This window comes from Vespa velutina, chromosome 9 (assembly GCF_912470025.1).
Source record: "Vespa velutina chromosome 9, iVesVel2.1, whole genome shotgun sequence".
Classification (NCBI taxonomy): domain Eukaryota; kingdom Metazoa; phylum Arthropoda; class Insecta; order Hymenoptera; family Vespidae; genus Vespa; species Vespa velutina.
In genome coordinates this window covers 8,551,931-8,567,207 of record NC_062196.1, presented here as the reverse complement: position 1 = coordinate 8,567,207, position 15,277 = coordinate 8,551,931, and the positions used below count along the sequence as shown (strand labels likewise).

At 33.7% G+C, this 15,277-nt stretch overlaps 2 protein-coding genes across 2 annotated transcripts; both read left to right on the top strand.

The window, feature by feature from the left end:
• Positions 1 to 73: 73 nt before the first annotated feature.
• On the top strand, positions 74 to 8,956 carry LOC124951909 (cactin). The gene is made up of 13 exons (XM_047501002.1): positions 74 to 434; positions 523 to 1,481; positions 1,569 to 1,745; positions 1,818 to 2,016; positions 2,129 to 2,634; positions 3,538 to 3,551; positions 5,009 to 5,451; positions 5,542 to 6,034; positions 6,720 to 6,836; positions 7,441 to 7,530; positions 7,604 to 7,876; positions 8,126 to 8,297; positions 8,371 to 8,956. Exons 1-13 carry the CDS (start codon positions 202 to 204, stop codon positions 8,529 to 8,531), a joined length of 3,837 nt encoding a protein of 1,278 aa, XP_047356958.1. The 5' UTR covers positions 74 to 201; the 3' UTR covers positions 8,532 to 8,956.
• On the top strand, positions 8,922 to 15,277 carry LOC124951741 (translation elongation factor 2). Its single transcript, XM_047500551.1, has 16 exons — positions 8,922 to 8,936; positions 9,028 to 9,094; positions 9,241 to 9,407; positions 10,443 to 10,657; positions 10,772 to 10,965; positions 11,258 to 11,466; positions 11,542 to 11,775; positions 11,872 to 11,985; positions 12,211 to 12,357; positions 12,575 to 12,815; positions 13,081 to 13,248; positions 13,456 to 13,745; positions 13,833 to 14,042; positions 14,125 to 14,307; positions 14,388 to 14,645; positions 14,917 to 15,277. The coding sequence occupies exons 1-16, from the start codon at positions 8,922 to 8,924 to the stop codon at positions 14,983 to 14,985; spliced, it is 2,781 nt and encodes a 926-aa protein (XP_047356507.1). The 3' UTR covers positions 14,986 to 15,277.

Here is a 15,277-nt window from a genome sequence, read left to right as displayed (position 1 = left end):
TCTACACACGTACGGAATATCTATACGGAAGTTCAGATAAGGTTGGTTGAAAGCGAAAGTTGCACTGTTGCATTGACGCTAACATGGCGACATCTGGAGAATAATTTTCCAGATTTGACGTTAATGAACATTTATTGTTTGTGGTAAAACGTTGTAGTGTTAATAACGGTAATATTTTCGTAAGTGTAATAATACAATAAAATGGAAAAAGTTTCTCATAAAAGTAATACCGAAAGATCGAGAAAAGACACACGACATAAAGAGAGGAACAAAAGTTATGATAGGAAATACGATAATGACGTAGAACGCTATTCAAAATCTCATAGAAATACTAAAAAATCGAATACTAAAAAAAAAAAATCCAAGACTCATCGAAATTCATCGAGATCACGAGAATCAAGGAAAAAATCGTCCAAGCATAAAAGCAGAAAAAGGTAAATTACTTTTTGGAGATGAAATTCTTTAATTCTAACCTATAATACGTACGTATTTTTACTGACTCCAGATATTAATACATTACAGATCATCCTCATCCTCATCCTCATCATCTTCATCGTCCTCTTCGTCTTCCTCATCGTCGTCGTCGTCGTCATCGTCGTCGTCGTCGACGTCGTCGTCGTCCTCGTCGTCATCGTCGTCGTCGTCGTCGTCATCGTCGTCAAATGAATCAAACAAATCCTCTTCTTTGTCTTCATCGGATTCGTCCTCTAACTCAACGAAACTTCTAGAAAAATTACAGAGACAACGTCAGAAACAGATAGAAGAACGTAAACGTCAGAAGGAATTGATGAAAGCTGCAGAGACCCCAGAGGAAAAAAGAATAAGACGATTAAAAAAGAAGGAGGCTAAGGAAAGAAAACGTAAAGAAAGAATGGGTTGGGACAACGATTATTTACATTATACAAATACGGATAATCCATTTGGAGATGGAAATTTGCTGTCAACATTTGTATGGTCGAAGAAGTTAGAAAAAGAAGGTTTACTTGGCGTTAGTAGAGAAGAACTTGAGACTAGAAATAGGCATAAGCAAGAAGAAAATAGGAAAGAGTTAGAAAAGGTTAAAAAAAGAAGACAAGAAAGAGAATTGGAAAGACAACAAAGAGAGGAAGAAATGACGTTATTACAGAGAGGAAAAGAAGCGGCGCAATTGGAACAATGGGCTAGACAAGAGGATCAATTCCATCTCGAGCAAGCAAGATTACGATCGCGTATTAGGATTCAAGATGGTCGTGCAAAACCAATAGATCTTCTTGCAAAGTATATCAGTGCAGAAGAAGAAGTTGATGCTGTGGAAATGCATGAACCGTATACATATTTAAGAGGATTACATGTTAAAGATTTGGAGGATCTCATTGAGGACATTAAAGTCTATAAAGAATTAGAAAGAGGAAAGAATTTGGATTATTGGAATGATATAACTGTAATTGTGGAAGATGAATTACATAAATTGCGTAAATTAGAAAGATCGGAGTATGAAGTAGGTAAGTCATAGTAGATAATATGAAAGATTGTAATATAAATTTTTAATGTAATTAAGTTATTTAACAACCGTGTATTTTTTGTTACAGCTGTTGGTAGAAGAGAAGGAATTCATGCATCTGTGGCGAAAGATGTTACTGCTATTTTCAAAGGAAAAACAGCAGCTCAATTAGAATCATTACAATTACAAATTGAATCTAAAATTACTGGAAAGCCAGAAGGAGTTGATATTGGTTATTGGGAAAGTCTGTTGTCGCAATTAAAAGGTATTATATACTAACTTGATATAAATTACATATATTTTTTTATTTACTTATAAAATTAATCTATCTTTATAGCTCATATGGCAAGGGCTAGATTAAGGGATCGGCATCAAGAAAATTTACGTAAAAAATTGGAGGTCTTGATCGCTGAACAGGGTGTAGCTAGAACAGAAAGTGAAGCAGAAGGATCTCAAGCGCCAAGCGAGCATTCTACAAAACAAGAAGAACCTGCTACCAATAATGTTGCTGAGAAGAGCGAAGAAAGTCAGTCAGAGTACGTGTCATGGTTTTTCTTTTTTTTTTTTTTTTTTTTTTTTTTTTTTTTTTTTTTTTGTTTTTTTTTCCCCCTAGATTATATTAAGTATCGTTTCGTGTGATTGTTGTAGGGACGAGCAAGAAACTGGGAATGCAGCGGACGATATGTTATCTGAATCATTTTGTGAATATGAAACAGGTGGTTATTCGCCTAAATATATACCTTATTCTCAACTAGAACCAGGAACGATAGTTACTTTAGAAGAGGACGATAATCAACGTTTAGAATATGCTAGAAATCAAGTATTAAGTACTGGACGTAAAGTTCAAAATGTAATGACCGTAGAAGAACAAGCTATGCACAGAGAAGCAAGGAAAAACATGGGTTCGGATGAGGCACAATTTAGCGTAGAATCATCATTGGAAGCACAAATTTATTTATGGTCCGATAAATATAGGCCACGGAAACCAAGATATTTTAATAGAGTTCACACAGGTTTCGAATGGAACAAATATAATCAAACGCATTATGACATGGATAATCCACCACCGAAAATTGTACAAGGCTACAAATTCAACATATTTTACCCTGATCTCATAGACAAAAATACAACACCGGAATATTTCTTGACTCCATGTGCCGACAATAAAGACTTTGCTATTCTACGTTTTCATGCCGGTCCTCCTTACGAAGATATTGCATTTAAGATTGTAAATAGAGAATGGGAATATTCGTATAAAAGAGGTTTTAGATGCCAATTTCATAATAATATTTTTCAATTGTGGTTTCACTTCAAACGATACAGATATCGACGATAATATGTTAGGATTTTATATTTATTTATATTTGTAAATAAACATATAATTTACTAATTATACTATAGCTAAGAGAAACAGATTTTTTAAGATTATACTTATGATAAATAAAAAAAAAAAATAAAATAAAATAAAATAAAATAAAAATTAAGATAAAATAAAAATAAAAAAAAAACTAATGAAATGTATCATAAAAAAATATATAATAATCTTTATAAAATAATAGAAGAAATTACTTAAAAAAAATACACGATTTCTTCTCATTTGCATACCCGCATTTACAATATTAAAGCGATAAAATTTAGAAAGTTTCACATTGTTATATAATTAGGATAAATATAGGACCCATATTATAGTTCATTTTTTTCACATAATATTATCGATATTGACAAATATTGCAATATCTGAGTCCATATTAATTTCTTGTTTAACTCTTTAAAAAAAAACATATGGTATAATATGGTCTAATATATGTATATAGAATTTTATTCGCATTTATTTCATAATATAAAATCTCGCTTCGTGAATATATTAAAACAACAAAAGATAAGTAAATAAATGAATAAAGAAAAAAAAAAAATAAAACAAATAAATAACCAGAAAGTAAAAAATTTGCAAGTTTTTATGATAAGTTGTAAAAAGAACATATGCCTTTAAACTGTCAGTGTTCTGGTTTGAACGTTCTAAAGGCTTGAAATATTGAATGTTTCGTGGCGTTAGCGAGCCGATGACGGAAGGGTAAGTCACATAAAATACGTACGTATACCAGAAACGAGCTCAATGGTGCTCGTTGGATCGATTTTCTCGGCCACCTGTATTTTCACCGCAAATACATTCTCACAATCAGTGAGAAACGTAATGGGCACTACATATATATAAAGCCAATGGCAAGGTAAACCTAAGCTCAGTGCACCGCGTAATTCGCTACTACGGAGACGTGTGTCCACGGCTACTTTTTCCCCCCTTTCTTTTACGATTTTTTAACGTTACGCACAATTGAAGGGGGGAAAAAAAAGCAAAAGAAAAGAAAACCGGCAATTGTCGTTGTAGTGAAGATTGCTGAGAAAAAAGAATTTTCAAAGGCGACATTCTCATATCGAACGCGATCGAATCCATCCAATGTATTCTCTCTGTGTTTATTTCATCTATCTCATTTAGAAAAATATATTTATTTTCAATTGGAAGATCTTGAGGGCATTAAAACTCGTTCATTTTTTTCTTTTCTTTTTTTTTTTTTTCGAATATCTAAACTATTCGATTCGATCTTTTCACAAGCTAAATATAATAATCGTATCGAAACGATGATACCTACATATACGTCGTAAATGTACGTAAAATACTTGCATTAGCCTAAGCAAACGCGTTGTTAGAAAAAATTTAACGTTCCAACTAATCATTCTTCGAAACAAAAGAACGATTACACGATTATATATCGAGCACGATTTAACCGGCTTTGCGCGTGAAGGGGAGCGCTCGAATTTAAGGATAAACAAATTTTCTTCTGTACATCTAAATTAACCATAAATGTCTCTTTAAAACAACGCGTTACAAAAAGATCGTTCGCTATTGGACATTCGGAATATTAAAAAGATTTCTTTCGTTATCGTTCGAAGACGATAATGAAATTTCGACGTAATCGACATACTTGATCGTTCTTTATCATCGAAAAAATCTCTGATTCGTTCAAAATAAAAATCTTTTGTAGATTAAAGAAGAAGGAACAAAATATCGAATAATAATGTAAGTTTTGTAGGTTTCTAATCACCGAGGATCACCTCGATTAACTCAAATTCTCGATATTAGCATCTGAAAACAAATCATCATGAAGTGGAAACGAGAATCCATGGAATTTTTACCCGAGAAGACTTTCTTGATAATAAGGGACAATTTGGAAAATTGCAGAGGTAATTGAATTTTTTATACGATCCATTTCTCTTCTTCTTTTTTTTTGCGTAAATGAAAACTGAGATATAAAAAAAGTAGAAAGCAAAGAGAGAGAGAGAGAGAGAGAGAACAAAAATCATTTTTTAGGACCCGAAAGGACGAAAAATAGGAATAAGAACAGCAACAGCAGCAGTAACAGCAGTAGAGGTCGATCTACCGACGAAGATAGCGATGGTTCGCAAACGAGATCGTCGTTAGGAAAAACGAGTACCTGGCCGCCAAAGATAAAACGATCTCAGCCTCTTTACGAGGAGATCGAGCGACCGAAAACTGCGAATCTTGATAAACCTACCGTCCTAAATCCAGAACTAGTCGACAAACTCGACATGTCCTTGCTGAGTAAGGAATTATTTTGCGATTCTATGACGCGTTACCAGCAAGAGCTGACAAAGACGATTAGTGGGGGCAACTCGACTAGCGCCTTTTTCCCTTCCAACCGTCGTCGTCAAACTGTTCTCCTCGGTCTCCAACAACAACAGCACCAACACCTTCGTCCTGCTTGGAACGATCGCATAGCTTTACGTCAGAAACGACGTAGCTTCGAGCAGATCTTCGATGCGAGATTTTCTCATATCGATACTGTTCCGGAATCGACGAAGATGCAAAAGCAGTCGCGTCTAATCAATCAGGAAAATTCTAATCTCGGAAAGAAATTATCGCCAGACATTAAAAGATTCGATAATAATAACAACAGGTATTTGCGTTTCTATTACCAACTTCTTTTTTTTTTTTTAAATTAGGAATTTTATTTTTCTTTATATCTTTTTATATTTATTATTCATAGAAACAACGGAAACGGACCGATCAAAGTTCAAACGCTATCGTCGTTGAGGAAAAAAAATTCAAGAGCCAACATGTCGGCCGACGTCGAGGTCTTTACGAATCTGACGAGCAAAAATGTTCCAGAACCATGTAGAACATGCGGACGATCGGATCAACCCGAAAGATTTCACAGTCATCCGAAGGACGGTAGACCTGGAAAAACAAAAATTGCTATGTCGGTATCGTCGAAGACCAAGGTGTCGGTACCAAAGACCATTCAGAAACCGATGCCATTGAATTTTCGCAGCGATAAAAATAAAACAAACAAATCGGATGATGCTATGACCGTTCGAGATGTTAAAACGAAAGAGATCGTTTCTGAAGAGCGATCGAATCGATCAATGAGACCGTCTTCGGCATCGATAAGAAGAGGACCAAAAACTGTAACTTGTTACATTTGTGGTCGAGAATTCGGCACTGCTGGCTTCCCCATTCACGAACCCAAGTGTATGGAGGTGAGATTAATTTATATAATATACTTTCAATTTTATAGAAGAATATCATTTGATGTCAGTCATCGTAAAGCTGAAATGCTAAACGTCAAGGTTGAAAAATCGATGAGGAAGCGCGTACTCGAGTATTGTCCAAGATCATATCGGATACGTTCAAAAGATTGTTATCGTATAAAAGCTATATAGAGAAGTATCGTCGTTGGATCGTAGTTTCTCGTGCATTATGCAACGTATACACGTGGTTCGATATGTCTCTTATGACCTCGACAATGACATCCACGCCTACGATAGGACGCTCAATTCATCATATATGTAATATATATATATATATATATATATATATATATATATGTATATATATATATATATGTATATATATATATATATATATATATATATATGTATATATATATATATGTATATATATATATATATATATATATATATATATATATATATATATGAGAGACACTGATCGTTTCGCCTATCTCGTGTCGATTTTTTTTAATGACGTCATCATCTTTATATACTCCTACCAATTATCGATACGCGCATATCGTATGCACGTGTGCGTATATACATATACATTGAATTACATATTTTTTTTAGATTATTACGACATAACTTTATATAAATTATTGAAATATACACATCTAATTTTTTATTAATAAATATTATTGCATTTCAGAAGTGGGAACGAGAAAATAATTCTCTGCCGATTTCCCAAAGACGACCTAAACCTAAACGACCCGAAGTTCCAATTGATCATTCAGAATGGAATGCAGTTGCTTGGGAAGAGAGTCAGGTCTTTATCAATGCGATTAACACATGATAGATAGCTTGTTAAATAGAATGTTTTTGATAAGACAATTAACGACCGTTCACGTTGGATCGAGTTGATTTCATTTGGTTGATAGTGTTGATTATGTAGAAGGGTGCACTTAAGAATCTCATCAGCATATATTAAGTTCATTTATATCAGACAAGAAAGTCCTATAAGGACACCGGATTATGCCTATTTGTGTAATGCATACGAGAGAGAGAGAGAGAGAGAGAGAGAGAGAGAGAGAGAGAGAGAGAGAGAGAGAGAGAGAGAGAGAGAGAGATAGAGAGAGAGAGAGATAGAGAGAGAGAGTGAGAAAGAACGAGTCTGGTCACGCACCACGGTTCAACCCTATCGTGTTCAAGGTGCTGACCTAGATTGATGATATGCGCTTCGTTCCTTAAGGGAAAATCGAGACCATGATTAAATAAAAAAAAATTCTAAGCCGCAATGCGACTATTGGAAAAAGTATTCGCTCGTTCACAGTGCAATTCCGCACTTAAATTTTTATTCCATTTAATCTATAATACAATATTTATTGTTATTAATAATATTGCATTATTAATATATCAATCGTACGTTACAGATGCAATTGGTTCCTTGCTCGAAGTGTGGAAGAACATTTTTGCCAGAACGTTTGTTGATTCATTCGAACAGTTGCAAAGCCAGTCCAAAGGCCAGTAAATAAAATATAGAATTTATATTATGCCGATCATTTCCAATCTAAACTATTATCTTTTTGATAACAGAACTTGGATAAAGAGAAAACTGAGAAAATAGATGTTTTTGGAAAATCTTCGATGACCTCCGCTCGAAGCGGTCCTCCCATGGTACCTTGTCAGATTTGTGCTAGAAATTTCAGCACAAGAAGCATAAAGATTCACGAACCACAATGTATGAAACGATGGCAAATGGAAAAGGAAGAGCAGATAACGACCTCGCAAAGAAGGGGCTCGTCGCATAAAGAAAAATCTTCCCCTAGCGCGAGCTCGCAGGAAAATTCTTTATACAGCCCTAATGGGGTGAGTCATCAGGGAAAGCACACTTATTGTATTCGGTTTATTTAAGAATTTCAGTTTTGTATCATTGCATTTCATTATGAAAGTACTAATGAAAATAAAGTACTTATGAAAATTCGCTTTTTTCTTAATAATTAGATAGTATTGCGTGGTTTCATACATCGTTTAATAAATATAACGTTGTTAATAATTTGCACAACAAAGAAGAAGATACATGAACGATCATAAGAATGAATAATACATTGATTTTAGGATATATCACAGAAACGGACAATCACCTGTTACATATGCGGCAGAGATTTTGGAAGCATTAGCATAGCCATACATGAACCGCAATGTTTGAAAAAATGGCATTTGGAGAACAACAAATTATCGCCTAAACAAAGGAGAAAGGAACCGCAAAAGCCAGATGTTATTTATACGAGTCGGTATCGATTGTATAAATTCTTTCCCATTATTAATTTTAGTTTTGATTATATATGTATTTTTTTTTACAGAGGATCCATCTACGGGAGATACTGTAATAGACATATCCGCGACGGCAGAAGCTAATTGGAAGACTCATCTTAATCAATTAGTTCCATGTAAAAATTGCGGAAGAACTTTTAATCCTGATCGTGTAACTATTCATGAAAGAAGCTGTAAAGGAAATCGTTAAAGGTCGCATCATACATTTTAAAAACTCATAATACATATAAACGCATCTGTTCAAGTATAACAGTAACGATAATCATCGCTAATCACACGTAAAAAAGAAAAAAAGAAAAAGCAAAACACTAACACATTTTATTGGAAATATGCAGATATTAGGACTTATTGTATGACAAAACGATTATACTTGATATTCGTTTGAATTGCTCGAATGTTGCAAGACTGGTATCGACAATTTGTTTTTAAGTTAATTTCGTTTTTAATTCTATATATTCGTGGACGTGTGTGTGTGTGTGTGTGTGTGCGTGTGCGCGCGTGTGCGTGTGTGTACAGATACTATTAGATTTCTTGTATTTTATAGATCGATTGAATTATCAAATGATATTTGCTGTGTAAAATGAATAAAGTGCAAGTATTATGTGTTATAAAGCATTTATGAATTTTTACATTGAAACGATCGCTTATTCGCATTAACAAAGATAAAAGATTAGCTTAATGTATAGAGGGCAGCACCTACTAGAAATGCCATTTATGAATATATCTTTGAAGGCATTCTGAAATCTAGAGAGCGTTCGTGTAATGTTAAGATATTATATACATGTATATGTAATGGAAAAAAGCCTGTATATAATGTCGTTTTTCTTACATGCGTGTAGCGTCATATGCAATTGCATCTTCGATGCGCACGCAGCAAAGTCGACGTGGCGGGGTTTAAGACTTACTGATTGGTCGAAATGATGGCTTGAAATGCGAAGACTCCCTCTGTAGCACATTAAACGTTCTGCCCTTTCGCAGAACTCCTGTTCTTTCCCAGGGAGTCCGCCATTGTTGGTGCACGTATATTTCTGACCACAGCAACGGACATCGGACAACATCCAAAATGGTACGTACGATTGTTAAAAAGTATCGCGTATAAACGAATCTTTGTGACTCGCCAAGTGCAGAGGTGTAAATATTTTTGAAGACGCGTTCTCAACTGGGTTCAGATAAATTGTAAACTGGCGGATTACTTCGGATTGCGCAACTTCCTTCGTGAAGAAATTTCGAATCCTTGCGAAGGATCTTCCTGGACAAAGATTGTTCGGTATCCTGAAAAAAATGTGCCGTAAAGTTCCTGATAAATTTCACGTCGAAAGAGCTGAGGTTCGTCGATGTTCGACATCGAAATATGTTCCGTCTGCCGTTGTAAAAGCAACGTGTCATGGAACGCTCTTTGGCTCTCCTCTATGGGAGTCAACGTGCGCAGAAGGAAATATCGTCGACTTTAAAGACAAGCTTTTAGCGACGCCTTCTGAATTGGATGTATGATAAAAGGGTATCCAAATAAAATTGAGAGTATATACCAAAATTTAATATAGGCGTCTATAATACGAACGTAAAAATTTGGAATCGTTATTGCTTTATGTTCGGGGACTTCATCGATAAGAAAATACATAGACGTTAAATAAATAAAATAGACGTCAAGCTTTCCACATTGGAATGGATAATTTACTTTCAATGTAAATCATAGAATACCTGCATTGTATATTTTTGTCAAGATATACAAGGCTTTACTTTCAATATGGTCAGTATCTAAATTATTTAAGAATTCTTTTTTCTTTTTTTTTTTTTTTTTCCCTCCCCTCCAGGGATAAGCTTCGTTTAGAGTTCTGTTTAATTAAAATAATATCCAATTTTGTAGGTATTTAAATATAGATTCATTTTTCTTTTATTCGCGATATATAGAAACACCTTATTATCTATTTCAATTACTTTCTTACATTCAGTCATGTGAAATTTAATAATATACGATATTTTAGAATATTGAAATAATAACAACGACGTAATAATAAAAGAATTGTTGACTTTGTCCTTTGATATAAAATTTTTGTATTGTATTGGTTCTTCTAAATTCAATATTGGATCCTCTTTGTTCCAGGTGAATTTCACGGTAGACGAGATCCGTTCCATGATGGACAAAAAGAAAAACATTAGGAATATGTCCGTCATTGCTCATGTAGATCATGGAAAATCAACTTTAACTGACTCCCTTGTATCAAAGGCTGGTATTATCGCTGGAGCTAAAGCTGGTGAGACACGATTTACGGATACGCGTAAAGATGAGCAAGAGCGTTGTATCACTATCAAATCGACGTAAGTGGATATCAAAATAAGGCGCATCGATGATTAAAAATTATATAACAGTAGTAATAATAATATAAATAATTCTTTTTTTTTTTTTTTTTTTTTTTTTTTTTTTGTGTGTAGTGCTATATCTATGTTCTTCGAACTCGAGCAAAAAGATTTAGTCTTTATAACGAATCCCGATCAACGCGATAAAGATGAAAAAGGTTTTTTGATCAATTTAATCGACTCACCTGGCCACGTAGACTTCTCTAGTGAAGTTACAGCTGCTCTTCGTGTTACGGACGGAGCTCTTGTTGTTGTTGATTGTGTGTCCGGTATGTTATTTTATGTTTATAACATATGTTTCCTTCCAGCACAACAAGGGTCACTTTGTAGTGCGTTAATCGATTTGTAAAAATTAATTAATTTACTTTGACAATGTTGACAGTGCTATAATGGAAGGAGAATGAAGAAAATTGTGTTGAAACGCTGTTAGTGAACCTCTATCTTTATGTTCGTTACTAATATGCTAAGACACAATTTCTACAAATATATTCAATTAAAATTATAATATATTTGAGGTATTAGTAAAGCATAATTTTAACATTTTGCAATATCGTTGTTTAGGTGTCTGTGTACAAACAGAAACTGTACTTCGACAAGCCATCGCCGAACGTATTAAGCCTGTTTTATTCATGAACAAAATGGACCGTGCCCTATTAGAATTACAGCTTGATAGTGAAGACTTGTATCAAACATTCCAACGTATCGTTGAAAATGTTAACGTCATTATTGCAACGTACTCCGATGACGATGGACCTATGGGTGAAGTCAGAGTAAGTATCTTCTTTTAAGAATTTATTTTTCAGTATTTTTATTTAAACGGAATTAATTTATTTACTCTCTAATAGGTAGATCCAAGCAAAGGATCTGTAGGTTTTGGTTCAGGTCTTCATGGTTGGGCTTTCACTTTAAAACAATTCTCCGAAATGTATGCAGAAAAATTCAAAATAGATGTTGTTAGGCTTATGAACAGATTATGGGGTGAATCCTTCTTTAATCCAAAAACCAAGAAGTGGAGTAAACAAAAGGAAATAGATAACAAACGGTCATTCTGTATGTATGTCTTAGATCCAATTTACAAGGTAATTTTTTTTAATATAAATTTCATGCATAACATTTTATACATCTTATTACCACCTTTGTTTTATTATTATAATTATATTTTAACGTTGTTGTAGGTATTTGATTGTATTATGAATTTCAAAAAACAAGAAGCAGATACACTTTTACAGAAACTAGGTATTTCTTTAAAACCAGAAGATAAGGATAAGGATGGGAAAGCACTTCTTAAGGTATATCATTATTTTATCATCAATTTATACGTAATACATAATGCAATAAGCAATTTCATGATGATTGTTCTCTACTTTTTTTCTGACACCTCTTCTGATTGATAGTGAGTGATAATTCGAACTTAGACTGAAAAGAAACTTGATTGTTTTTTTTTTTTTTATTGTTATACTTCATATTTCGTATTTGAAATTAAAAGCTCCTTTTTCTTTTCTTTTTTTTAACAGGTTGTTATGAGATCATGGTTACCAGCCGGCGAAGCTTTACTTCAAATGATTGCAATTCATTTACCTTCTCCAGTAACTGCACAAAAGTATCGTATGGAAATGTTGTACGAAGGACCGCTCGATGATGAAGCTGCCATTGGTATCAAGGTGATTGTCCATGTCATACTAATTTCATTGTGCTCATGAATAATTTAAAAGTTTAATAGATATTTCCAAATGATGATTATGTTCACAGACCTGTACTGAAATTTAATGACAGATAATTAGAACAACTGATTGACAATAATTACTTTAATCAAATTATTGATGAATGTTATTTCAAGCAAGTTCGAAATGTTTCATATTTAATTTATTTCTTCTACAGAATTGTGATCCAAATGGACCTCTCATGATGTATGTATCTAAAATGGTACCAACATCTGATAAGGGACGTTTTTATGCTTTCGGACGTGTATTCTCTGGTAAAGTGAGTACTGGTATGAAAGCCCGTATAATGGGACCGAATTTTCAACCCGGAAAGAAAGATGATCTATACGAGAAAGCTATTCAACGTACTATCTTGATGATGGGACGTTATGTTGAAGCGATCGAAGATGTACCTTCAGGTTAGTAAATCGTAAATATCTAAGTTCTTAATATATTAAAGCAACTTGTATAGAATTTTTTTTTTTTTTTTTTTTTTTTTTTTTTTTTTTTTTTTTTTTCTACTCTTAATTTTATGATGATTTTCTTCACAGACCTGTATTGATTATAAGTGAAATAAAATAGAACGGCCATCTGATGTAAAAATTAAAAAAAAAAAAGAGAACAATATCTACAAGTTTAACTTCAACGATATAAAAAATGTTTTTTTTCTTTACTTTTGTACAGGTAACATTTGTGGGCTTGTTGGTGTTGATCAGTTCTTGGTAAAAACTGGTACGATTACCACATTTAAAGATGCACATAATATGAAGGTGATGAAATTCTCGGTTTCTCCTGTCGTACGTGTAGCAGTTGAACCCAAGAATCCTGCAGATTTGCCGAAGTTGGTTGAAGGTATGTATTATTATAATAAATTCATTGGATTTATTTATATACAAATGTTAATATAATAGAATTAATGATGATATAAAAGAGAGCATTGGGTTATGAAAAGAAAACAATGATTCCATCGAAAATCTGATTTTTATATACGTTCTTTGTGATTTTAAATTCTTTGTGATGTTTACCACATCACCGATTTAATAATAAACATTGAAATAGGTTTGAAGCGTCTTGCGAAATCTGATCCTATGGTGCAATGTATCATCGAAGAATCTGGAGAGCATATTATTGCCGGTGCTGGTGAACTTCATCTTGAGATCTGTTTGAAAGATCTTGAAGAAGATCATGCTTGTATACCTATTAAAAAGTCTGATCCCGTCGTATCATACAGAGAAACTATTTCCGAAAAATCTAATCAAATGTGTTTATCGAAATCTCCTAATAAACATAACCGTCTTTTCATGATGGCTTGTCCAATGCCTGATGGTCTTGCTGAAGATATCGACAATGTATGTGATGACCGTTCAATGATTTCTTTTTTTTTTTTTTTTTTCTTTTACGCATTGTACTTGAAATTAACGTATTATTATTTACAGGGCGAAGTAAATCCAAGAGATGACTTCAAAATACGTGCACGATATTTGAATGAAAGATACGATTATGACGTAACCGAAGCAAGAAAAATTTGGTGCTTTGGACCAGACGGAACTGGTCCTAATATTCTTGTCGATTGCTCTAAAGGAGTGCAATATCTTAATGAAATCAAAGACTCTGTTGTAGCTGGATTCCAATGGGCAACAAAAGAGGTGTGTGTTCGTTTCTATATGTGTGTATAGACCCTACATATATAAGTTTATTCATCGATATATTAATCCCGTTTCATTTTAGGGTGTTCTTTCGGAGGAAAATTTGCGAAGTGTTCGTTTCAACATTCACGATGTAACGTTACACGCTGATGCTATTCACAGAGGTGGTGGACAAATCATTCCTACCACAAGACGTTGCCTTTATGCCTGTCTACTCACTGCCTCGCCACGAATCATGGAACCTGTTTATTTATGTGAAATTCAAGTATGCGTTTAATAATACATATTTCTTTATTTACAAAGTAGCTATTGATGAACGATAATATTGATTTATATTATTTGCAGTGTCCTGAAATAGCTGTTGGTGGTATTTATGGAGTACTGAACCGTAGAAGAGGTCACGTATTCGAAGAACAGCAAGTGGCCGGTACTCCAATGTTCGTAGTTAGAGCCTATCTTCCTGTAAATGAATCATTTGGCTTTACTGCTGACTTGCGTTCTAATACCGGTGGACAAGCCTTCCCCCAGTGCGTATTCGATCACTGGCAAATTTTACCTGGTGATCCAATGGAACCGACCTCTCGACCATACCAAGTTGTGCAGGTAAATATAATCAATCCAAGATCAAGTTTGCCCACGAGCATAACTGATGATAATGAGAGATAAATGCATTATCATTTTTAATTTCGTGGAAAAGCAATTGCTCTCAGTTTAGGCTATCTAGAGTTCTTTTTCCTAGTTCGTCTGAATAGGGGATCATACATAAATATAAAAATGTATATGCACACATGTATGTATATATGTACATGTATGTATATGTACAAAATATTACAAATTTTGTAATAAAAAAATGTTTCTTTTTTTTTTTCGACAGGACACGCGTAAGAGGAAGGGTTTGAAAGAGGGATTGCCAGATTTGAGTCAATATCTGGATAAATTGTAACCGATAATTAATAATTTACACACCGTATGCGCTGTAAAAAAGCGATGTACGGAGATTATAATTCATTTTGATACAAAAGAGAGAGCCCCCCCTCTCGAAACTTTTTTTGTGTCAAAACGAATTAAATTCTTCACATCGCTTTTTTATTGAAATTAATGTTATCTTTTGTTAACTGTCCCAAAAAATCTCCGGATCAGCAATTCTGTTTATCAATCATGAAATCGCAACAATATTGTAACCTTTCCGAACATGAACAATATAAAAAAGATTAAACAGAAGATTAAACAAAAAA

Bases quoted from the DNA above. Each gene is read 5' to 3' on its own strand.
- LOC124951909 (XM_047501002.1), top strand. From the start codon at position 202: ATGGAAAAAGTTTCTCATAAAAGTAATACCGAAAGATCGAGAAAAGAC. The intron at 5,452-5,541 runs GTATTTGCGTTT...TATTATTCATAG, and splicing joins TTCGATAATAATAACAACAG to AAACAACGGAAACGGACCGA. The intron at 6,035-6,719 runs GTGAGATTAATT...ATTGCATTTCAG, and splicing joins ACGAACCCAAGTGTATGGAG to AAGTGGGAACGAGAAAATAA.
- LOC124951741 (XM_047500551.1), top strand. The intron at 10,966-11,257 runs GTATGTTATTTT...ATCGTTGTTTAG, and splicing joins TGTTGTTGATTGTGTGTCCG to GTGTCTGTGTACAAACAGAA. The intron at 12,358-12,574 runs GTGATTGTCCAT...TTTCTTCTACAG, and splicing joins AAGCTGCCATTGGTATCAAG to AATTGTGATCCAAATGGACC.